This window comes from Schistocerca piceifrons, chromosome 4 (assembly GCF_021461385.2).
Source record: "Schistocerca piceifrons isolate TAMUIC-IGC-003096 chromosome 4, iqSchPice1.1, whole genome shotgun sequence".
In the NCBI taxonomy this organism is placed as follows: Eukaryota; Metazoa; Arthropoda; class Insecta; order Orthoptera; family Acrididae; genus Schistocerca; species Schistocerca piceifrons.
Genome location: NC_060141.1, coordinates 584,332,411 through 584,358,591, shown reverse-complemented (window position 1 = coordinate 584,358,591; position 26,181 = coordinate 584,332,411). Strand labels below are relative to the sequence as shown.

The following is a 26,181-nucleotide window of genomic DNA, read 5'->3' as shown; positions in this document are numbered from 1 at the left end:
GATATTTTGATTAGAGAATTTTTAGTTTAGCTCTTTTTAACTAGCTCGACTTCACAAGAATACTCTTATCTCATCCTATGTAGCTCTATAGTGTGCGAGATATGAAGCTTCGGAATCTCATTAGAACTGGGCAAACGTGTTGTCTTCGGTCTTGGATTCCTTGTACTGAGGGCAGCTACTGCGTCAAGAAGTTTTTAAAAACCAATTTTAAAATCTTCTTTATGCAGCTATTTGAGCCACATTTCAGCAAAACAATGCCTCACCATATGTAGTGACAAGAGTGCGAGCCTTCATAAAATTAAAAAAAAAAAAAGTTGGTGTCATTGCTTCTCTGACCGGCACGTTCCCATGTGCGTGAGGTCACTGACCGATCATCCAGCTGTTCAAAATGGTTCAAATGGCTCTGAGCACTATGGGACTTAACTTCTGAGGTCATCAGTCCCCTAGAACTTAGAGCTACTTAAACCTAACTAACCTAAGGACATCACACACATCCATGACCGAGGCAGGATTCGAACCTGCGACCGTAGCGGCTTCGCGCTTCCAGACTGTAGCGTCTAGTACCGCACGGCCACTCCGGCCGGCCATCCAGCTGTATTTGTTCACATATTAATTACGAGGAGGAAGATTCACAGGAATATATCCAGGTCCTCTTTGATTAGGAGCCGCGATATTTAGAGGTTCCGACTTACGATTGCACCTTCGCTCCATTATTGAACCCTGAGATTCAGCTGAAGAGTCCAGTTCTGTAATCATAATAATTTGTGTAACGTCATGTACTGGTACTGCATCTTCCTCTGTTCTGCAATTCCGCAAACATTACATCATTATCTAGATGATACCAGTAGTCTGTGTAAGGAAGAGCCTTCATACATTTATTTATTCAGGGCGACAATTATTGAACTACATGAAATAAAGCCGTCATGACTTCTGAACTGTTTGCGTTAAGACTTTCAAACTGCGCAGTTGGCCACGGGGCATAGTAGGAATTCGTTTGTATGCGACTACGAAGCCCACTTTCATTTTGGTGGGTTCGTCAATAAACAAAGTTTGTGCATTTGGGGCACTGAGAATCGACATTTCACGATCTAGAAGTCTCTTCACACTCAAAAGGTGACAGTGCAGTGGGCAATATCCAGTCACAGAATAATCGGAGCTATATTCCTTGATGGCACAATGACTGCAGAACGGTTCGTGGTTTCTGAAGATGATTTCATCCCCATTATCCAAAGCAATCCTGATTTCGACAAGATGTGCTTCATACAACACGGAGCTCGACCCCATCGAAGCAGTAAAGTGTTTGATGCCCTGGAGGAGCATTTTGGGGACCGCATTCCCGCTCTGGGGTACTCAGGGGTCTCGATTGGCCACCGTATTCTCCGGATCAGAACACACGCGACTCCTTTTTGCGGCGTTATCTTAAAGACACAGTGGGGCATCCAGAATTTCGCTATTCGTCTGCGCCACATCATCGCCAATGATGGCACGTATATCTAACACGTCATAACCTAAATCCGAATATCTGTAGGACGTTTACATGTTGAATAAAGTGTGTGCACGCCGTAGTTTGTAACTAATTTACGTTTATTTTTCATTTAGTTCAATAATTGTCACCCTGTACATGCATTTATTTTACATGACAAAATTAGATTATACAGAACTTTTCTTATATCTAGGTTACAAATAACAATAGTAATACCGTAGTAATAACAGCAACGAAAGTAGTTAGTCATGAACATAATCATTACAGTAATATCAGTCTATTAACATTGTACTTGAATTACTAAAAAAATGGCAATGCCGATAAGAATCAAATCTGGAGAGTAAATTAATTAGTGTGGGAAAGAGCGAGAAATAAGAAAACTTTAACAGAGCCGACTATAAAGCATAAACCAAGAAGAAAAACAGCAGTATGGCTGACGAAGTCTGTTGCATATCATGACGATGACTATGGAAATGGAAATGAGCGTATGGCATCGCTGGCCGGGAGGCCCCATTCGGGGAAGTTCGGCCGGCAAGTGCAAGTCTTATTTCATTCGACGCCACATGGAGGTGATGAGGATGAAATGATGATGAGGGCAACACAACAGCCAGTCCACGAGCGGAGAGAATCTCCAACAGGGCCAGCAATCGAACCCGGGCCCGCTTGCATGGGAGGCAAGGACGTGACCACCCTGCTAAGCAGGCGGACAATGAGGGCTATAATATACCGAGAATGAGTTCCGCCAATGATAGCAGATAAAGTTGTCGTCTCCTCTTGAGTACACTATTGTTTGTAAACAGAAGGAAGTCAATGAGTATTTGGTATCTGAGATATATAGTTGACATGCACAACGATATGAAAAAGATTTTGAGCGTATCATGTTTCGTATTGCAGTTATGGAATGGTAATTGGCGTTTTCTTATCTAGTAAGGTGACTGAAAAATCGGTGAAGAATATAGAGATACAGAACGGACAAAAATCACATCCCTCGTCTAAAATGGGGATACGAAAGACTAAGATTATGAAACAACACATGTATGTCATGCAGTCATTCATGGTTAGGTTAAGTCGTCTCGAATTTTCACTGTTCCTGCCATATCGGCCAGCTAGACGTTCACCTAAATTTTTAATTGCATGCCAGGATCAATATTTCGTACATGTTATGACAGTTTACGTATTCATCTAGAAATACATTGCGGCCGTTTATTGTTTTTTGGTAGGATAACTGGGTAAGTTATTATCACCATGAGTAGGAGCTTCACTAAAACATTATCTGATTCCCTACAGAATTTTTGAGGATTGCAGTTGAGATCTTACGACAGAACTGCTTTAGTAGACACAGAAGGCGACATACGCCGCCGAGGTCATCATGTCCTTTATTTTGCCCTAAACTTTTAACCTGTTGTGCATCAGTCTGTTTCTCATTCTTTGATTTCACTTATGTTCGGCGATGTATATCAGTTACTTTTAGCCACTTTAATAGATCCATTGTTACTAGAGTTTGGCCAACTGTTTCCTTGGACTGCTCCTCTTCTTAGTGCTCAGAGCGAAAACCGAATGATTCCATTGCCTATTTGAAGTACCGCTGTATTATGCTCAGTAAAGCAGTTTCAACGTGTGTAATAATCCGAACAGTGATATCACTTATTATACAGAACACATAAAGAACGTATGCGTTGACATATAGAGCACTGCCAATTTCACAATGGAGAGAGCAACTAAGGGAATAACATTCTGGATGAAGAACTTTGGGAAAGAAGGCAGAAAAATACCGATTTGTGTTTTATTCTTTTATTAATCTTTTAAAAGAAAAAGTAATTAACAAAAGAGAAAGAAGCTAACACAATATTACATGACCTGAGCGTGTGGTTATCTGTTGCAGCATTCAAACCTCACGGCGATTTTGACACCATATGTTAGAATTGTTGAAATAAATGCCATGTTTCTGCTCAAGTGTAGCTATATCATGCTACTCTGTAACATGTGTGTAGCAAGACATTATTTGAGTCAACTATCAGCACGCACCCCTTGAACTCTTGTGAATTGCTAGTGGTTTTTGTTTTACCGCACGATGTGTTGGCAGCACTGAAGATGTGGAGCTACTACTTGGGCGCAGAGTCGATATTGCCTGTCAGCTGTTAGCTGTGTCATGCCGAGGTACTTGTAAAGCGTCGTAACAGGAGTAACAGTGCGTTCGTCGGTGGTGGTACTATGGCACGGACGCAGGAAGTTGTTTATGGCATCTGTTTCGTTTTAGTTAGTTTTTGTGCATTTCATGTAGACTCTCTTTTCAATGTTTATCCGCGAATTCTAACTCGCCCGGTTGAGGGGGATCCAGGAGAACCACTTTTTCTCACCCCGCTCATTGAAGAAGGAAGAATAAAGGAGGCACAGCGGCTTGCTTTAGTAGGCGTAGGCATTAACGAAGGATGCGCCGAAAATTGCCATAGAGTCAAGAGTTATTCCGGTTATTTAACGGTCAACAAAACGTTCAACTCCAATCTTTTCTTCTGGTTCTTCCCTGCTGAGGTAAGTAACACAGCCACATCTAAGTAGCAGTGTGAAGAAAGTGATATTGTTAGAAGTAACATGACCTGATGTAAGATTTGTTAGTTCCAGTTTAAATATCGTGACAAAAATGTCATGAAAAATGTTGGGATGTTCTTTCATTACCGAACGTGACTGTATTGACTGAAAGTATTATTGTGTTTTTACGCTATTTTTAATTTGGCGCTGTTTTTTTCCACTTAGCTTACATTTACATTTTGAAACTGTGAATTATTTTTGTGGTGATTTGAATAGCTCGGAAACGGAATAAGCCTTTAAAAACAGAGTAACATAGTAAACAGTATGATACTAACCGGCCCTATTATGGTGGGTGCCGTATGTCGTATCATTGAACAGGACACGTTTTTCATTTTGTAAATTAAATTCGTTATAAACATTTTAATTTATTTAGCGTGGGTACTTTGTGAAACATTATACTCTGTATAAACTAAACGAAACACGTTACCGTGTTCCGCAAAACTTTATTTTAGTACAACATAGGTTTTGTGCTGTGAGCCTGTGTTCCAGTGCTAAGCTGGATCAGTTTTAAAAAAATTCGTGGGATTTTATAATATGGCTGTAACACAATTGCCTCCTGTAATTATTTTTACGTTCATTCACTTGATTTAAACCTTCCAGACTAGTAGATCCTTTCCAGCTGAAACGAAAGACTTATCGTTGTCTAGATCTACTTTTTAAAAAACTTTATCGATTAGGGGAATTACCTAGAGGCGTAGAACGATCGAAATGCCACGACAGTCAGCACACTGGCTTGCATAAGGATGAAACTGTTCATGTCTTCGGTTTTCTTTGTGTAGGCTTGTTTCATCTGCAGGGAAGCTTTTTAAATTTGGAACGGCTCGAACTTGCCTCTTGACGTCGCTGAGACAAAACTCTAAATGCTCTTCCTTCCGAGTGAGTTGGAGAATTATGCCTTTCGTATTAGAGTGCAAATTGAAACTTCATTATTTTAAACTTCTGTGGTGAGGGAAAAAATAATTGGTTGGTAAAATTTTAGTTCAAATGGCTCTGAGCACTATGGGACTTAACTGCTGAGGTCATCAGTCCCCTAGAACTTAGAACTACTTAAACCTAACTAACCTAAGGACATCACACACATCCATGCCCGAGGCAGGATTCGAACCTGCGACCGCAGCGGTCTCGCGGTTCCAGACTGTAGCGCCTAGAACCGCACGGCCACTCCGTCCGGCAAAATTTTAGTAACTTTCACCGTAGGCGATTTTCCCATTTCTAAATAGTTAGTAATCCATGCAGTAATTTTCAGTATACGAATGTAAAATTTCAAACGTATGAGCGTTACATTTCCCAACTACATCGTACATTAGTGCATCAAGCTGCTAAAATTGATAACAACGGCTACCTTCAGGTATTACTTCTGAGCTACCAATACCGACATTGCAAAAATATACGAATTCTAGAAGTAAGCGTCTCTCGCGTAACTCTGTTAATCTATGCTAATTATCATGTACCGCTACACAGGTGATGGGTTTTTACCAGTGGCTAAAGAAACAGCGTAGCTTGTCTTTGAGTGTGAATTATTAGTTTTATTGTTTGAATGAAAAGTGGTTGCATGAGCATAGTTTTATATTTTTATGTTTAAATATATTTTTATGTTTAAAAGTGAGCAAGATAATGATTCCTGCTATATATTTGTCCGAGGGATTTCTCGATGTTATTCCTGAAAATAGGCTACTGGCCTAAATAGTTTTGACCCATTTTAATGCGTTTGTGACACATACCCGCATCCAGAGGTAGTTGCGAGAAAATCCGTGTTTAGTCAGTCAGATATTTTCATGATGAAATGCGTGTCAATTTTCAGACCAGTAAATTGTCAGCGTGATATTGGTCTGGCTTTCAATGAGAAATGTGCTCGTTGCGTGACCTAGATATGGAAAGCTATGCAACATCGTTAGAAAAAAGAAAGCTATATGGCATTGTTGGGTGGGGATTCCTAAGGGATTCTACATCTACATAAATAGTCCGCAAGCCACTGTACAGTGCATGGGGCAATTTTGTTTCCCACTAGCTGACAAACGCGGCTTGCCTGAGTATTCAATTTGCCAAATTTTTATTAAAAACGGAAAATTAACTGTTTTTGTAGTGTAATAGCAAAAAAATTCATTTCCATGTGTTCGTGGAAAGCACCTTTGAAATTATGAAACAGTCTTTCAGAGAAATTTGTATATTGTGCAAGTACAGCTCCTTCGCGTGTCTACTCTGTGATTTTGTAAACGTCTCTATGGCAACGCCTCTTCTTACGTCTATAGACGGCTATTGTTTTGCCTATAGCCGTCTACGCTTCCCAGCTGAAAGCGGTCAAAAGCGTTGTTAGGTGTCAGGAATTTCCTTAAGCTGGCTCGACTGTAGGAGTGTCGTAATAGTAGAGAATAAATGTATTAAAACTTAATGCACTATGCGGCAGCGTTTCACGCGTCTCAATGTTTAGGTCGTCATATCTCCCGAGCTATATGTGTTAACATTAGCTACGGTCGCAGGTTCGAATCCTGCCTCAGGCATGGATGTGTGTGATGTCCTTAGGTTAGTTAGGTTTAAGTAGTTCTAAGTTCTAGGGGACTGATGCCCTCAGAAGTTAAGTCCCATAGTGCTCAGAGCCATTTGTTAACATGATATAATTTTGTAGGTACATTTAGCAGCTTATGTGGATACTGTCTACGAAATTTGTTTGCGAACAGTTAGTAGCACAGAAGTAATTTAAACGTGAAGCATGGTGCGCCTTTTTTTCACGCATCGCATTTTTGACACGACAGCGATTGTTGCATGACAGTAAGGGATATGTATACCAAGTTTGGCTGAAATTGGTCCAGTAGTTTAGGAGGAGATGTGGGACATACAAACGTATGTACATATATCCATTTTTAATGTATCTATGGATTCTGTTCGCATACTGACTGTACATGCATTGGAACGCGTTCTAGATTCTCATCTATTTCTCATGACCCCTACGCAAAATGTACGTTGGTAGCAGAACAATGGTCGCACAGTCATCTTAGAATACAATTTCTCTAAATGTGACCTGCAGGATTTCGAGATAATTACGTCGTCTTTCTTACAGGGACTCCCATTTAAGTTTTACGAGCGTTTCTGTACATACGCGTGTGAGCTATATCGACCTGCAAGACCCTAGTGGCGCGTCTTTGAATTCGTTCGACGCCTGCTGTCATGCCTACTTGATAAAGATTCCATGCACTGGAACATTACTCTAGAATTTGTCGCAGTAGCGTTTTGTATGCGACCAACTTTACAGATACACTTTCCCATAATGTTTCCAACACATTCTTCCCTGATACTGATTTCACTTTGTCCCATTTTATATTCTTCCTAAATACTCGTACGGTGTGACGTGCCCAAGATGTTCACCACTCAGATACATAGCGTTCTTCCTCTTTGTTACAGGCGTTGCCTTACATTTATCCACAATTAGAGTGAGCTGCCATTCATTACACAAAATAGAATTTTTTTCAAAGTCTTTTTCCAGTTCTTTACGATTGTCCAACGATGAAACTTTAAAGTATATAATGTGCCCCATTAGAAAACAATGTTTATAGCGCTGCTAATCATATCTAATAAATCGGTTATACAGGGCGTTCGGAAACTCCCGTTATAAACCTCTAGGACGTGTAGATGGGAGAAAGGAGATACCGGTAATATTTTGAAGAGGAACCTATGGACAACAACGTTATCTAGTGACGCTGCAGAAAGGGAACCCACGTCCGGAAACGTCACCCAACAACGCTGCAGAGCGTCAAAGCTCTAGGTGCTGGCGCCTGTAAATGTATGTACATACAGTGTGATTTTGTGATAATATTACATACTTTCTCGGATGATGGAGAAGGATAAATATATCAATTGGAGGTGAGGGCCCCTAGTCCAGAAAAGAAAGAGTCGAAATTTACAAGCAAAAATCACTGATACGTGAGACAGTGGAATACGTGTACTGGTACTGTTGTTTCGAAATTGTAGGGTAGGCAACTGTCAGAAGTGGTAGTATGGACCAAAACAAGAAAAGAATGTCTGGTAAACATCGGCTCTAAAGTGCGTACCTGAGGAGCTATGAGCACTTGTTCATCTTCGCTAGTGAGAAAATACATCTCCTCTATTAAACAAGTGCTCACAGCTTTTAACGAATATGTTGTAGACCATATTTACTAAGCTTTTTTCTATTGTTTTGGTCCATGCTACCACCTCTTAAAGTTGCCTATCCTACAATCTTAGCAACAACAGTACCGCTACATGTAGTCTACTGTCAAAGGTATCAGAACGATCTTCGCTTATAACTTTAGACTCGTTCATTTCTGGTGCAGGGAGCCTTATCTCAAGTTCCTTCTCCATAATCCTCGAAAGCTTATCATCATCATGGAATCACCCTGTATATACATACATTTATAGGCACCAGCGCCTACAACTATGGTGTTCTGTAGTGTTGTTGGATGATGTTTCTGGACATGGGCTCATATTCAAAATATCATGTACTCAGTACCCTCTAAAAGTCCTAGAAGTTTGTAACGCAAATTTCCGAGCACCCAGTATTTATGGTGACCCTCCTAAGAGTTGTCAGGTGCATTTTGTCCAGTGTTTCAGTAGATATTTGCAAGGTCATTTTTGCTGTGTAGCTAGTAAGCCCAAACAAATATGCTCATCATATTTTTCATGTGATGTTCATTGCTGAAGGAAAGCATCTTATTTGTTTCCCATTATGAAGAAAATTATTTTTAAAGCAGAATTTAGGTGCCAATTTGGTAGACCATTTCCAAATTAGTCCAGCGGAAAATTCGTCTTATAGATATGTATTAACAAGGACAGTAAAACTCTAAGAACTTTGGCAGCGACATCACCATCCTGGCCCGCACTGACTGCTATTGACTAAGAGACAGGATACCATGGAGACACAACACAGCAACCAGAGTTGAGCAAATAGAATAATCCCTGCAATGATTACGGAAGTCAAAACAAAGGGGTATGGTACATGTAGCGCATAAGGAAATTACAAAACCTCGGGTAAAATAACAAATTCACGTAATGTTAAACCCAGGGAAGTTCTATCTGTGCAGTTTCTCAACATAAATGTACAAAATCACTACCAGTAATATTTTTAATAGTACTCATTTGAAATAACATATATTTGTAGTTTCATTGTCTTTGTTCATGCTGTTGTATACTGCATAAATATTAGGTGTGATTTCAAAAAGAAATTTGGCAGTAGCTTATCTTTAATGTTCACACACATACTATTCAGTTTTCAGAACAACAAATTGGCTCCAAAAAATATGGCTCATAATAGTGCTGCTTTGCAGCACAAGGAGCACTAAATTACTTGCCACAACTTCTCAGTGTGTACTTGTATCTCTTTGGCTACTGCTGTGCAACAGAACAGTTCAGTTGTAGCTGGAGTACTGGTTATTCTTAGTGGTTTACTGCCACTTTTAATAATTGACAGATCAAATATCACACTAGACTAATCTGGGGCCTCTCTATCAAATGAACACACAAAATTACAACTTTAGAAATCATTTGCTTTGTAATGGGAAACAGATGCTTTCCATCAGTGCTGGACAACACACAAACATGAAATGCAGTATTTTTATTTTTTGAGTTGTCTCCAGCAACACATTGCAAAAATGGCATTGCAGGTATCTGTCAAAACACCAGAGAGAAAATATGCCCAGCGACCCTTAGGAGGGACACTATGCAGGGTTTTCCAGGAGGAATGGTTGGTGTTCAGGGATATGACAGGAACGATCATTCAGAGTGAGTAAGTCTAGTAAATGGGGTATGACTGCAACATTTCTGAAAAAATAGCAAAATTAATACTGAAGTTTAAAATGAAAGGGGTTGCAATATGTGGAAACCACAACATAGATATTGGTAAAGATTCAAAACCAAAACAAGAATTAAAAGAAACGTTATTACAGTGTAATATGAAAATAATAAATATACCTACGAGAGTGACTGATCAGTCAGACTATCACTAATATTAAAAATAGTGAATGCAAAGGAAAAGTTCTGCAAGTAGTAACTTCTAATCATCATGGGTTAATGTTTTGTATCTACAAAAATAGGAGCTCCTAAACAGATGTAAAACAAGTCAAGAGAAGTCAATGAACATTTGTAAAATAACACTGAGGAAAGAAGACTGGTCTGAAACGATGCAAGCATAAAGAACAAATGAGAAGTATGATGCATTTCTAACACACTAATGCTTCATTTTCATGAAGTCTTCACCAAAATTACCTGTCAGAAACACCAGGGTCACAGTAACCAATGGGTTACCAAATAAATAAGTGAATTCAGGATTAGGGGGTAAGAACGTGAACAACAGGGAACATGGAGACACATAAACAGCATTAGAAGCAGTACAGGAAATAAATAAGAGAAGCAAAAACCAACTCAATAAACAGCCATAGCAAATTCTGACCACATAAGTAAAAGAGCATGGCACACAATGAATACTGAAAGATGCAGTCGAAAGAGTGTTATAACAGAAATTTTTTTAACTTGTTGATAAATGAGAAAAATGTAGTTACAGATGGAACCAAAATGCTAATTTATTAAACAACAGTTTTATATGTGCTCTACAAAATTTAGAGGAGGAAATATATCATCAGGAGTTAATGCATCCTAGAACATTTGGGCAACCATCCCACTCAATGTGTCTGGAAACAGGAACAAAAACAGAACTCATAAAAATAGTGCAGGAATTAAAATCCAAAAAGTCTGAAGTAAACGATGAAATATCAGAGTATTTAATAACTACAATATTAGGAAAAGGCTAGACTGCTACGCTGTATAATGATGACATATTGAGTTGCAGAGAGGCACACCGAAAAGACTGTTATGCATTTAGCTTTCGGCCAAAGCTTTCTTCAAACACACACACACACACACACACACACACACACACACACACACACACACACACACACACACATTGATACTTCACATGCACCTGACCACCATCTCCAGAAGCTCTGATCAAAATACATCTGTCATGTTCAACGAAAGTAACTATCTGGAGTGAGGCAGGGAAGAGGGAGGAATACCAGGGCTTAGATTACTTATCATGCCCTGAAGTGAGGGACATCCACCCAAGATCCTTCCCACCCGTCTTAAGCCAGTGTTCCTTTGCCCTCCCAGCCTCCACAACACTCTAGTGCACCCCTTTTCAACACTGCCAAACTGTGCCCAAGAGCATGGTAGACCATTCTTTGGCATAATATGCAACTGAAAATAGCATGCTTGATTTCAATGGCAGCTTCAGAATACAGGCCCTCTGGATCCTCTCCTCTAGCACCAGTTTTTCTGAACTGCACAGGTGGGTGTTATCCTTAAAACACATTCACCATCCCAAAATTATCCCAGCCACACCCTACAGTAACCTACTATCCCCACCCCCTCCATCCAACAGTTCCCACCTCTCTATCCTGTCACCTAATCCCTATTCATGACCCCTCACATTCAGTGCTTGCCACTCTCTGGCAATGCATCCACCTGTCTTTCCCCTTCCTCTCCTTTTCTGCTCCCCATTACCCCCCCCCCCCCCACCTCTACCTCCCTGCCTCATAGCCTCCCCACAATGCGACTAGCATTTTGTTATGCCTCCATCTAGTCCCTGCACACTCTGCCAGACAATGTTCTTCTCTCCCCCCACAAATACCCTGCTATCCATTCCGTGCCCCACTCCAGATTGCTACTTTAATTCAACATAATACTTGACAGTCCGAGTTGCCGGAGATGGCAGTCTTGTGTGTGAAGTGTGCTTGCATGTATCTATGTGTGTGTGATTTTTTTTTTTCCTCTGAAGAAGGGGTTGGTTGAAAGCTAAATGTCTCAACGTTGTTTCATTGTGCCTGTCTGCAACTCAGTGTGTCATCTTTACAGTGAGTAGCAGTCTATCCTTTTCCTAATATTGTTGATGTTCCAACCTGTAGTTTCCATTATTTTAAATTATTTAACAAAGCAAGCAAATGAAGAAATAATAGAACCTCTTTTGGATATAGGAATCTGCTCATTTAGAGGACACATATTTGCAGAAAAAATTAAAAATAAGCATAGTAGTACCAACGTATAAGAAATGACAGATGACAAGGAAACTACAGACCAATATCTTTAATCTGTGGCAACTCAAATATGCTAGAGATGAATACAATGTATTGTAAGATCACATTCCTAGAGAAACATAATATTCTGATTCCAGCACAGCATGGCTTACAAAACTGGAAATTCACAGAAACTGTCATCTCAAGCCTAGTAGAACCTGTTGTAGATTCATTAGACAAAAGAAACACTGTATCCGTTATGTTTCTGGATTTGTCCAAAACTTTTGACACAGCCACCCATACCATGCTAACTGAAAACATGGACATGCAGTGCAATGGATAAAATCACACATCAGCAAAACTGAACAGTATGAGGCAGCATAAACTGGATGCATATTTGAGATCAGGTATATTATGTACAGTGTACCTCCAGGATCTGTACTTAGCCCACCTCTGTTAAACCAATTTATAAACAATATTGAAGTAATTGAGAAGGATCAAAAAATACTGTATACTGATGACACAACATTAGTGAATACAGGAGAAAATCTGGAATCACTAGAAAGAGGTACATTTATGTCAACAAATAACACAGTACAGTGGCTCATACAGAATGACTTAATTATAAATCTAAAAAAGACAATGTTCACAGTGTTCATGAAAGAGAAAAGAAAGATCACATTGATATATGTTTGGATGAAACAAGACTGGAAGATGTTTTCTCTATAAAATTTTTGGAAATTACAGTTGACAATGAGCTCCAATGGAGACAACATGTACACAGTATGTGTCAAAATCAGTCACCTTAATACCTATTGTGAAACAGATTGCATATTATGTTAACAAAAAACTTCTATGTACAGTGTACTCGAGTCATACTTAACAGTACAGAATTACTGTTTGGGTTAACTTCAGTAACAATAATACCAGATGGTGTTTAGAGTGGTACCCTGTGGGCTGTATGCGTTTCAAGATGCTGAAACATAGGTATGTCCATTAAATGGTGCAGTTGCAGAGTATGCTGAAAAAATAATAGTTGCACTTACTGGTACCAGGTGAAAATATGGGCTGTAAGCAATCAGAATGTGGTATGAGTGCAGGAAAATTATACAACGCTGTGCAAACCTTCCAGTGCCTGATGGACAAAGTTACACATGATTTGGACATCTGCTCCAAAATGAAGCATCTGGATCACTAATGGGAAATCTTAACTCGCTTTCGTTCAAATGGTTCAGTCATTAGCCTACTGAACTGTTTGTTTGGAGCACCAAAAGTTCGGTTCCTGGGTCATACGAGGTGTGGCTAGAAAAAAACCGGACTAGTACTGGTGAAACAATAAAACGAATGCAATAAGGCTGAAAGTTGCGTGGCCTGTCACGTGACTCTCGCTCCGCCTACTGCTCGAGTTTCATCTGCCTCCTGCACTCAGTCTGCCCGTGGCGTCTGTTTTAAGTAGTTGACGTTTTGTCTGTGCGTCGGAAAATGTTGAGTGTACAGAAAGAACAGCGTGTTAACATCAAATTTTGTTTCAAACTAGGAAAATCTGCAAGTGAAACGTTTGTAATGTTACAACAAGTGTACGGCGATGATTTTTTATCGCGAACACAAGTGTTTGAGTGGTTTAAACGATTTAAAGATGGCCGCGAAGACACCAGTGATGACACTCGCACTGGCAGACCATTGTCAGCAAAAACTGATGCAAACATTGAAAAAATCGGTAAACTTGTTCCTTGTCAACTCCTGTTAACTCAGACACTGCTCTGATTGTTAAACGGCGATCTTGTCGAACAAGTTTACCGATTTTTTCAATGTTTGCATCAGTTTTTGCTGACAATGGTCTGCCAGTGCGAGTGTCATCACTGGTGTCTTTGCGGCCATCTTTAAATCGTTTAAACCACTCAAAGACTTGTGTTCGCGATAAACAATCATCGCCGTACACTTGTTGTAACATTACAAACGTTTCACTTGCAGATTTTCCTAGTTTGAAACAAAATTTGATGTTAACACGCTGTTCTTTCTGTACACTCAACATTTTCCGACGCACAGACAAAACGTCAACAACTTAAAACAGACGCTACGGGCAGACTGAGTGCAGGAGGCAGATGAAACTCGAGCAGTAGGCGGAGCGTGAGTCACGTGACAGGCCACGCAACTTTCAGCCTTATTGCATTCGTTTTATTGTTTCACCAGTACTAGTCCGGTTTTTTTTCTAGCCACACCTCGTACTATTAATGCCCAAGGAATTTGTCAGTCAGGGTGCCATGTCCATTTCAATAGAATACTATTAAGAACCTGAGGGAGGAAATATTATGAAAATGCTATGTCATTATCAGCTGCAATATATATCAGTGAATTCTCTTTATACTTTGGTTTCATTTTTGTGCATTGAGTTTCAGATACTGTATGGTTAACTAGAATTATTCACATTCTCTCTTGTGTATTATAAATATATTCAATAAAATATTCATTCTAAAATGTAGCAGTCCTGTCACATTCATGGTGATCCATTTTGATCTATGATCTTTGCAAACAAGGTATGTTTCCTATTGGATGGGGGAGGGGGGGGGGGGGGACTCGACAGATCTTGTGATGTGAAATCTACAACTTGCTCCCTCACTGCTGCACACACCCCAGGGAAGAATCTCAAGCATCAAAATCCAGACACTGCATTAGTAACAGGAGTAAATAAAATATCTTCCTTGTTTATAACATTCAACTCCTGACAAGGCTATCTACTTACTTAAAGTAAAGTATTTTAAATTATCAGGAAGTTTCTATTTCCTTGCAAGGTAAATGACAAGATTGTACATTGGCTGCCTCAGGAGAGTGGAAGCCCCCCAAACTCCACAAAAGATCTCCAGCGAAACTTGTAATACCAGCCCTCCTGGAAGAAAGTATATTGTGGAACCATCGCTTAACCACAGCCTGGGGAATGCTTCCAGAAGGAAATTTTCACTCTAGAGTGGAGTGTGGACTGATATGAAACTTCCTGGCAGATTAAAACTTGCAGGAATCCTAGTCTTATTAGTTTTGCAGGAGAGCTTCAGTGAAGTTCGTAAGGTAGGAGATGAGGTACTGGTGAAAGTAAAGCTGTAGGAATGGGTCATGAGTCATGCTTGGATAACTGTCGGTAGAAAACTTGCCTGCGGAAGGAAAGGTTTCAGAATTTGACTCTCTGGCAGGAAGTTTCAGTCCCAATGAGTTTTTGTGATAAACACCCAAATGGGGCTATTTAAATTTTTGCAGTTGCCCTTTGGCAGTGCATTCGCACCTGCAATTTTTTAATGCTACTTATCATGGTTGACTGCTACAGTTCCTTCTTGTTTGAACTATTTAGACAACATAGTAGTTCCGGGTTGTACTCTGATGAATGTCTATCCAGTCTCAGGAAATTGTTTCAAGTGCTGTCAGATGCTGGGTGAAAGTGTGATAAAGACAAAGTCTGCTATTTCTTCCAGAGTGAGATCAAATATTTGGGACATGTTATCAACTCAGGGTATCCACCCTTTGCAGTCACACTTACCACCATCCAGGACCTCCCAGCTCCTAGGAATGTCAGAGAAATCTAAGCTGTGTTGGGTATACTAACTTATTACATTAAGTTTGTGCCAAATGCTGTGCATATTGCAGCTCCATTGCATCGTCATCCATGGAGTGGACTAGGGAGTGTCAAGCAGCATTTCAGACCTGAAGGACACTTTGATTCGCACACACATAAACCACCATAGTAAACAAGGAAGAAAAACCTAAGTTTTTTCTACCAGCAACAATTCACTAATAAGTTAAAAATCGGTATGTAACTAGGGAGACACCATGGGAAGTTGGTAGTTTTAGATGGGAGGTACTGCTGAAACTGACACTGGAGATGAAAAACCCAAAACACTCATTAATGTAAACTTTGAAAAATGCCAAAATAGTACAAAACTATTTGTATCTTCCCTGAACCAATATAAGTAAACTGATCTCCACAATACCCACCAACCATGAAACTACTGCATTAGCAGTGAAACAGTCTCTCAAATTTCATTGTAATGCTGATATTGTTTGGTCATCCCAGTGGTCGATGCCAAAGGTTTTTTGGGCTCTGGTGGAAGTATTTTCTGAGAAGATTCCAAAGTCAGTGCATGGACAGGTCTACCCAGAATGCGGAGGCCAATAACGTGTTACTACAAGAAGCACAATACAGAGTGTTAAGCATTTTCTTATACACCCAAGAAATCTTATGAAGAGTCCACATTAAGAACCCTAATGATTTAACAGCAGCTTTTAGTTTGCAGCGCAATTGGAGGGAAGAGATTTTGCCAGGAAGCAGTGGGTAGATTACAGTGTATTCACTCTAGAGGTCAAATGTTACTGGTGTGGACATAAGGGCCATATGCAGAAACAGTGTAGGCAACCAGTGCTACTCATGTGGGGAAGTGAACCACCAAGCATTGGATTGTTGAAGTAGGAAGAATGGGAAGTACTGTTGAGAGGAGCGGCCATTAAAATCAAATGAGAATGCTTTGACCGTTAGAAAGCAATCCCAATAGACCATAATACTGCACAAGTTAGTGTACAGATGGAATGCTGCTCAGTGGGCTTATTGAGTGGTGCAGAACAAAGGTTTCTTGTAGACGGGGGGGAGGGGGGGGGATACGCATTATCAGTCTGAACCTGGTGAGCAAGAGGTTGGCAATATTAGTTTGGAGTCATGGGGTACGACAGTACTTGATTTTACTATTTGGAAAACTAAGTTTACAGTGCATGGAAGTTTTTCCATATGTGGATGAAGGATATTCAGTAATTCTCAGGCTAGATTTTCTTGGCAAATATTGATGGGGTTTTATGACTACGCAGGCAGAAGTAAACTGACAGACTAGACTCTACTGTGGCATCCTTTTGTTTGATCCATTGTGGCCCTCACAGTGTGGGCTGATGAGGAGCCAGCCGCAGGCAGTTCACTGACACGGGCTATTGCCAACTTCTATATGTAGACCTGCGCAGCATGGTATCAATAGCTGACACAATACCACATTCCTTCTCCCCCCCCCCCTCCGCACGCGCACACACACACACACACACACACACACACACACACACACACACACACACACACATACATACACACATGCCAAAGTCCTTGCCATTGTCATACACCAGTGCCTTGGGAATTGATTGGGGGGGGGGGGGGAGGAGGAGGTGGTCTGGGTGCTAGTGCCACTGACGAAGCAGTGCCCAGAGCTTCATGTTATGAGCTCCTGTCTGCAGCTCAACATTTGTCTTGTGTATAGCTGGAAACCTTGGTCAAAAAACCAACCATAGGGTGTGTACCCACACCCAGGGGTGGACATCTTCTTCCAACAAATGGAAGGTCCACAGTTGTCCACCTGAATCCGGCAAGGCCCACCTCCTATGGCTGGGGCTGCTGGCACTGTAGTGATGGTGATGGTGCTGCATCAACATCCATTGGCTTCCTGTCTAGTGCCAGCAGAGCAGGATGGGAGAGAGGTGAAGGCAGCTGAGCCTGCAGCATCATTCTGGGCATTGAATCTGCAGATGAAAAACCTGCAGTAGGGTGATGCAGTCAACACAAATGAAACTGATTCTGATGGCACTTCTGCAGCCCTGAGAGACCTTGCACAACATATAGAGCAGCCCAAGGTTTTGTTGGTCATGCCTCATTCCCAGTGCCAGTGTCTGCTGAAAACTCTGAAAATGACTAAATCATGCACATTAAATTTATAGTGCTGCAGAGGCTGGGCTGACTGCTGGATTGCGTGGCTGGCAATGGTAGGATGAGATAAATAGCACTAAAACTTGCTTCTACATAAGGGAATATCTGGTTCATCTGTTGCTTGAAAGTTCAGTCGGGCTTGGCTAGCACTTGGATGGGTGACCATCCAGATCGGCTGAGTGCTGTTGGTAATTAGGGTGCACCCAGCCCTTGTGAAACCAATTGAGGAGCTAGTTGACTGAGGAATAGTGGCTCAGGCCATGAAAACTCGCAGTGGTTGGGGGTGCTGTGTGGTGACCCCATGCCCCTCCCTATCTGCATCCAGTGATGCCCATCAGCTGAGGATGAAGTGTGGCCAGGCGGTACCACTGGGCCTTCTGAGACCTGTTCAGACAGTTTTATTCATTGACTGAGACCTTGCAGAATGTGGAGCCTTGTTGGACTTGCATTTCTGCAGACAGACAGATTGAATGTGACCATGCCTGCCACAATGATAACGCTTAGCATCATGGCAGGGGCACTCCTGATGGTTGTGTGCCATGAAGCTCTGAGGACAGGATTTAATACTGCTAGCTTGCTGCCCAGTACACTGCTTTTGTTTGTCACTGCCCTGGCTGATACTTTGTGTGCCATGGTGTGCAAACTACAGACACACCCTATGTACCATTACTCAGAGCTGCACAAATAGCAGCAGAATCAGTCTACCACTGCACTGTCATATGAGTCTTGATGCTCTATTAATTCCAAAACCTGTTGCAAACTAGATTCGGGATAAATAAGAATCTGTTCGCCTGTGCAAGGATCTGACACATTTTGAGTAATGGCATCCCTAATCATGGCATTACTATAATAATGTCCACACTCTCACTGGAATTTGTGATGGCGTGTAAGTCCTTGAAAGTCAGGCACCCACTGCTCATGTGTCTGATTTGGTTGCCTGTGTAAATGAAAGAAATTGTTACATGCAGCTGTCACATTAATCTGTTCATCATAATGTTTGTCTAGTGCAGCAATTAGTCATTTATAAGGAACACTTTCAGGGTGGGCAGTGGAAAAAAATTTGCTGGCTAACTGGTAAACAGCGACTCTGGTTGTTGCGAGAAAATAAGGTTCTCAGTTCCTACCTTTAGTGTGATGTGAAGTGAGAGTTGAACTATGTGCAGTACTCTAATCGTTCCTCTCATATAGAATCAAATGCATGGAATGGTGGTAAGGAAACAGATGCTGTGTGCTGTGTTGGTGCTGTGGGAGCTGGGGGTGGTGCTGCTGTGTTTGCGTGTGTTGCAGGCAGTGTAGGTATCATCTACCTGGGTTGCTGCATCAGCCACACCTGAAATTTAACTGTCTGTAGACACTGGAACACACTAGGCAACAGTCTTGTCGCCACATCTTTGGTCGTCCCAGTGGTAGATCTCAGTGAGTTGGTGGGTTCTAAGACAGAGAGCAAAATAATGATATGTACACCTTGTGTCTGATAATTTCTTTTACTTGATTGTATGGCAGCCAGTCCAGAACACAATCCAAAGTGAGTCCTTGAGAAAGGCCAGTTCGGTATCCACAGTAACAAAGGAGGCTAACTGACAACACTTCAGCAGACTAGACTCCAGTGCAGTGTCCTTTTGCTGGCTCTGAGGTGGTGCTGGCAGTGCGGGCTGATGAGGGCATGTCTTGGAGCCGATCGCAAATTGGCCGTGCGGTCTCATGGTTTACTGCTAACTTATAGATATGAACTGGCATGGCATGGTATAAATAGTGATGATACCACAGGTATCAAAATTTTCACTTAACTTATGTAACTAAACTGGACTTTGACATCACACACACACTGAAAAACAGAAGAAAAAAAGTTAATCAGATACTCCTGTAAGAAACACCATCATAAAAAAATCAAGATTTTTGGAAACAGAAACAAACTAAAAACATCATTAAATATAGAAATAAATACAACCAAATAGCACACCTTCCTCACTTGCATATCCCCCCCCCCCCCCCCCCCCCCCCCCCCCCCCCGCCAAGAAACCTCTTCTCATCCATTCCCTATTTTTCAATAACCAGAAGCAAGAAAACAAAAAACACTTCAAAAAATATTACACAACAGAAAATACTTAAAAACATAAAACTGCCACTACCAAACCCAGTGCCCCATGCCCAACCACTGCAAAAGAAAATGTACAAACAACCCCACCCCCAATCCGAATCACCAAATACAACAAAGAAGAGAAAAAAAGCATACACCAAATAAGCCCACCCACTCCCCACAAAAATCATCTGACAACCTTTGGCCTAGACATCATTCCCATAAGCTACATAACACATTTAAAAGGACAGTACCCCCCTGCGGGTCCGAGGGTTAGAATAGGCCTGAAGTATTCCTGTCATAAAAGGAGTCTCACACATTTCGGCCTTTATGTGATGGTCCCCTGCAGCATTTGACCTTCTGACTGTAGCCAGTCCGTTGTGGTGGGGCCGCCATGTACCCTGTTGTTTGTAGCTCCCTGACCACACAGGGATCGCTCTGCTGATGCCTGCGCCATTAACTCATCACATATGCCAAGGAGTAGACGGCCATCAACCTGGGAATAGGCAATGGCCATCCTGCCATGTGGTCTTTGCTGTGGCTGAGTGGCACCTGTGGGGAGGGCCCCTGGTCGGAGTAGGTGGCATCAGGGCAGATGACACACTAGAAGTGTAGTACATCATCTCTTGCTGGTGGTCAAACACCAGCAGTCTCTAAGTGGTCAAAGTCTAACTTCCATGCTAAGAAATACAACCCCATATCGCCCCCCCCTCCCCCATCCCCGGCCACACTATGGGAGAAATGCCAGGCTAAGGATGGCAGCGAAGTTTATTCATCCCGGTACTTGTCAGTGAAACATCAGTTTTTTGTGAAGCATTAAGAGGACAAGTTTGGGGAGGTGGAGGGCTTGTCCAAAATGTGGTCAGGGTCGGTCTTGATCAAAACAGCATCCTCTGCCCAGTCACGGGCACTACTCACCTGTGACAAGCTGGGGGATGTTTGTTTCCATCATGCCCCATAAGAGCTTAAATATGGTCCAGGGTATCATATTTCACAGGGACCTTCTTTTGCAGTCCGACAATGAGCTGCACACCAATTTAGAGCAGTGAGGTGTCCATTTCGTCCGGTGCATCCACCAGAGTCTGAAGGATAATCAGGTTGCCACTGATGCCTTCATCTTGGCCTTCAAGGGTGACACATTACTGAAGAATGTCAAGGTGATGGTGTACCATTGTGACGTAAAGCCATGTATCCCTCCCCCCAATGCGGTGCTTTAAGTGCTGAAAGTTTGGACATATGTCTTCCCACTGTACATCCAGTGTCACCTGTTGGGATTGTGGATGTCCTTCACATTCCAATACTCCATGTGCCCCAGCTCCCACCTGTGTCAACTGCAGAGAGCACCATTCGCCTTGCTCATCAGACTGCAGGATTCACCAGAAAGAAAGAAAAATAATGGAATACGAGACCCTGGACCAACTGACCTACACTGAGGCTAAGAGAAAATATGAGAGGCTACATCCTGTGCATATCTGCCATTCCGCCACATACAGTTGGCAGTTGGCTCTCACAGCCGTCAGACTCCACTTGCCCCCTTGATGGTGGTGACACTTCCCTCCCTGTTGCTCCCCCCCCCCCCCCCCTTCCCCCCACACACACACACACACACACACACACACACACACACACACACACACACCAACCATCGGGGACGTCAGTACCCACTTCACAGCTGGACAAGCATGTCTTCTTCAGCTCCTCTTGCCAGGAAGGGATCCTTTGGGTCACTCCCTTCCCAGGTTCCTGCCAGTGGCAAAGCTGACACCCGCCAATGGCTGAAGCAACCACAGGTAGCCGGTCGTAGGGCTTCATGGTCCTCCTCAGTCCCTGACACTGAATCAGTGATGCCCTCCCAATGGGACAAACCTAAAGAGCAGCGAGAGAAACCTAAAAAGAAAACGACCCCCAAGAATCAAGGCACTGTGGTGGTGGCGGCACACACACCACCACTACCTACAAGCTCTGTGTCTGATGATGAGGTGGAGATTCTGGTGTCCACTGAGGACTTAGATCTCGCTGGACCCTCAGACACAGTGGCTGTCGATCACACAGGTACTCATCTGGTGTCAGCAGGTGACCCTGAGGTGTAGATTGCTTCATTGAGTGTCTCATGCCTTCCCAGTCTCGCGATCACATAATCATCCAGTGGAATTCACAGGGACTATAATAGTGTATCTGGTGGAGTTTGCATCTATGTCCTGAACTCAGAATGTAGTGAACCTGTGCCCCTTCAAACCCCTCTTGAAGCTGTGGCTGTCAGGATAAGGACGATGTGGGAAATAACTGTCTGCAATGTATATCTTCCTCCAGATGGTGCAGTTCCCCTGAACGTATTGGCTGCACTGATTGATCAACTTCCTAAACCTTTACTACTACTATTGGGAGATTTTAACACTCATAACCCCTATGGGGTGGCGCCATGCTTACTGGCCGAAGTAGGGAGGTCAAAAATTTACTGTCACATCTCTGCCTCTACCTCTGCCTCTTACATACAGGTGCCCCCACACATTTCAGTTTGGCACATGGCACATATTCGGCCATTGATCTCTCGGTTTGCAGTCCTGGCCATCTCCCATCTATCCACTGGAGAGCACTGACGACCTGTGTAGTAGTGACCACTTCCCCATCTTCCTGTCACTCCCTTGGTCTCATGCCCACGGACACCTATACAGATGGGCTTTAAACAAGGCAGACTGGGAAGCCTTCACCTCTGCTGTCACTGCTGAATCTCCCCCACATGGTGCCATCGATGTTGTCATTGAGCAGGTCACTACAATGATTGTTTCTGCGGCGGAAAATGCTATCCCTTATTCTTTAGGGTGCCCCCAGTGAAAGACAATCCCTTGGTGGTCGCAGGAAGTTGCTGAGGCGATTAGAGCGTCAGCGAGCTCTACAGCAACATAAGCAGCATCCTTCCTGAGAGCACCTAATAGCCTTTAAGCAGCCCCGTGCCCACATTTACCAGCTTATAAAATGATGGAAACAGGAGTGTCGGGAGAGGTATGTCTCGACCATTGGGTGCCATACGTCACCTTCCAAAGTCTGGACGAAGATCAGATGTCTTTTTGTGTACCAGACCCCAACAGGGGTCTCTGACATTAACATCAATGGCGTGTTATCTACCGATGCAAACGCGATTGCTGAGCACTTTGCTCGAGCCTCTGTGTTGAAGAACTACCCCCCAGCCTTTTGCACCCTCAAACGGTGGATGAAAAGGAAAGTCCTCTCATTCACTACACGCCACAGTGAACTCTATAACGCCCCATTTACGGGGTGGGAGCTCCTCAGCACACTTGCACATTGCCTCGACACATCTCCTGGGCTAGATTGGATCCACAGTCAGATGATTTAACATCCCTCCTCTGACTACAAGTGACATCTCCTCGGCATCTTCAACCGGATCTGGTGCAATGGCGTCTTTCCATCGCAATAGCGGGAAGCACCATCATTCCAGTGCTCAAACCAGTCCAAACCTACTTGATGTGGATAGCTACCAGCCTATCAGCCTCAGAAACTTTTTTTGTAAGCTACTGGAATGTATGGTGTGTTGGCAGTTGGGTTTGATCCTGGAGTCACGTGACCTACTGGCTCCAAGTCAGGGTGGCTTCCACGAGGCTCATACTACCACTGATAATCTTGTGTCCCTCAATTCTGCCATTCGAACAGCCTTATCCAGACCCCAACATATGGTTGCCGTCTTTTTTTGACTTACGTAAAGCATACCACATGACCTGGCGACATCGTATCCTTGCCACATACAATGTCGCTCCATACTTTCCATACCCAAATCGGTGCCTCCCATAGTACCCCCCATATTCAGGAGAATGGCATTCTGTAGTGCTCCGTATTGAGTGTCTCTCTCTATTTTTAGTGTCTATTGACGGTCTAGCAGCAGCTGTAGGGATGTCGGTCTCACCTTCTCTGTATGTGGATGACTTGTGCATTTCGTACTGCTCCTCCAGCAGTGGTGTTTCTGAGCGGCACCTACATGGAGCCATTCATAAGGTACAGTCATTGGCTCTAGCCCACAGCTTCCAGTTTTCAGCCATGAAGTCATGTGTCGTGCATTTCTGTCAGCATTGTACCATCCATCCAGAACCAGAACTTTCCCTTAATGCCTATCCAGTCACTGTAGTGGAGACATATTGATTCTTAAGACTGGTTTTCAACACCTGATTGACTTGGCGACCTCACCTTTATCAACTTAAGCGGAAGTGCTGGAAGCACCTCAATGCCCTCCGCTGCCTGAGCAACACCAACTGGGGTGCAGATCGCTCTACACTGCTGCAGCTCTGTGGAGCCCTTGTTCAATCCTGCCTTGACTAAAGGAGTTTGGTTTACGGTTTGATGGTGCCCTCAGTGTTACTTTTACTCAACCCAGTGCAGCACTGTTGCATTCGCCTAGCAACGGGAGTTTTTAGAATGAGTCTGGTGACCAATGTCCTGGTGGAGGCTGGAGTCCCTCCATTGAAGGTTAGGCATGCACAACTGCTCACAAATTATGTTGCACACATTTGTAGTTCTCCTGCACATCCAAATTACTGTCTCCTTTTCCCAATCATGGCAGTTAATCTCCCACATTGGCGGCCCAGGTCAGGGCTTAAGATTGTGGTTCGCATCCGGTCCCTTCTGTCTGAACTGGAGTCCTTCCCGTTACCACCTCTCCTCGAGGTCCATTCACATACACCTCCATGGTGTATACCCAGGCTGCAGATTCTTCTGGACCTTTCACATGGCCCTAAGGACTCGGTCAACCCTGTGGCTGTCCAGTGTCACTTCCTCTTGGTTCTTGACATGTACTGGGGCCATGAAGTGGTTTACACCGCTGGCTCGTTGGCTGATGGTCACATAGGTTTTGCGTATGTTCGTGGAGGACATAGTGAACAGCACTCCTTGCCAGATGGCTGCAGTTGTTTTCACTGCAGAGCTGGCGGCCATATCTCGTGCTCTTGAGCACATCCACTCTTGCGCTGGCAAGTCATTTCTCCTGTGTACTGACTCGTTGAGCAGCTAACAAGCTATCGACCAGTGCTACCCTCGCCATCCTTTGGTAGCGAACATCCAGGAGTCCATCTATGCCCTGGAACAGTCCAGTCGTTCAATGGTGTTTGAGTGGACCTCAAGACACATCGGAATCCCAGGCAATGAACTTGCCGACAGGCTGGCCAAGCAGGCTATGCAGAAACTGCTTCTGTAAATGGGCATCTCGAAAACTGATGTGCATTCTGTCTTACGCTGCAGGGTTTTTTGGCTTTGGGAGACTGAATGGTATAACAGTACAAACAACAAGCTGTGTGTCATTAAGGAGACTATGAATGTGTGGAAGTCTATCTCCTCCGTCACGAGTACCTATCTCGGTGTCGCTGTGCCTCACCAGCCTTGAAACAGTGGCTTCCCACACTCAAGTACTCACTGCTTTCCTTCGTGTTTCACACTTCACCTTCTCAGACTGAAATTCATGAACGTTTGACTGACCAAGTGACTGTTCGACTGACTGACAACTACACACAAACACTCGTCTCATGAGCACAAAACTGTACAGAAGACTATAACAAAAATAAGTCATAAAAACAATTTTGCATATCATAAGTCTCCATTTTTCAAATGACGTATTCCTCCTAATTGATCCTCACAGTTTGTCTTCCCTACAGCCCCACATAAAGCTGTCACTGATGTGGAAAGAAGCAACAAATCACATATTCTTGCCCCACTTGTGGTATTTCACATAATCAGAAATAACTGCCTAGGAAATGAATGGTAAATGACATGTTCCTCATTTCTTAATAAAACATTTTGCTATTAAATTTCACCAAGGGGTCAATATTGACAATTAGTACAAAAAGTAGAATGATCTTGAAACCTACATTACAAGTAACAACACAACTGACTTGCTGGATTTAGAAATTTACCACAAGAGGGGGCCACCTTCTTCGTAATGCCATCCTCACTCTCTCTCTCACACACACACACACACACACACACACACACACACACTCTTTCGAATACACTGCGCATCTATGGCATCAGAAGCCATATCATTACGTATGTCAAGAGTAATCTCAGTATCAAAAGTACATTTGATCTAATAAGCTTCTAAAATGAACAGAAATATTGTTCTCATTCACCACGTACATTTCTACTGACGTTTTGAATTGCCTTATTTTTTCTTTTATTAGGTACTAAAGGCCCTAAAGTATCCCAGTAAATGGTAAATGTTGGCTGCATTATGCTCTTCTACACCAATAAACTGGATCACTTACCATAATTCAGATGCTGGAGAACA

General features: G+C 42.8%; 1 protein-coding gene across 1 annotated transcript in view; it reads left to right on the top strand.

Moving 5' to 3' along the window:
* The first annotated feature begins 3,617 nt into the window (after positions 1 to 3,617).
* LOC124796239 (venom serine carboxypeptidase) overlaps positions 3,618 to 26,181 on the top strand; it is a 132,249-nt gene continuing 109,685 nt past the window's right edge. Inside the window, exon 1 of the mRNA XM_047260329.1 lies at positions 3,618 to 4,012. Coding sequence (XP_047116285.1) covers positions 3,695 to 4,012 — 318 coding nt within the window. The 5' untranslated portion in view covers positions 3,618 to 3,694. The remainder of the gene's footprint in view (positions 4,013 to 26,181) is intronic.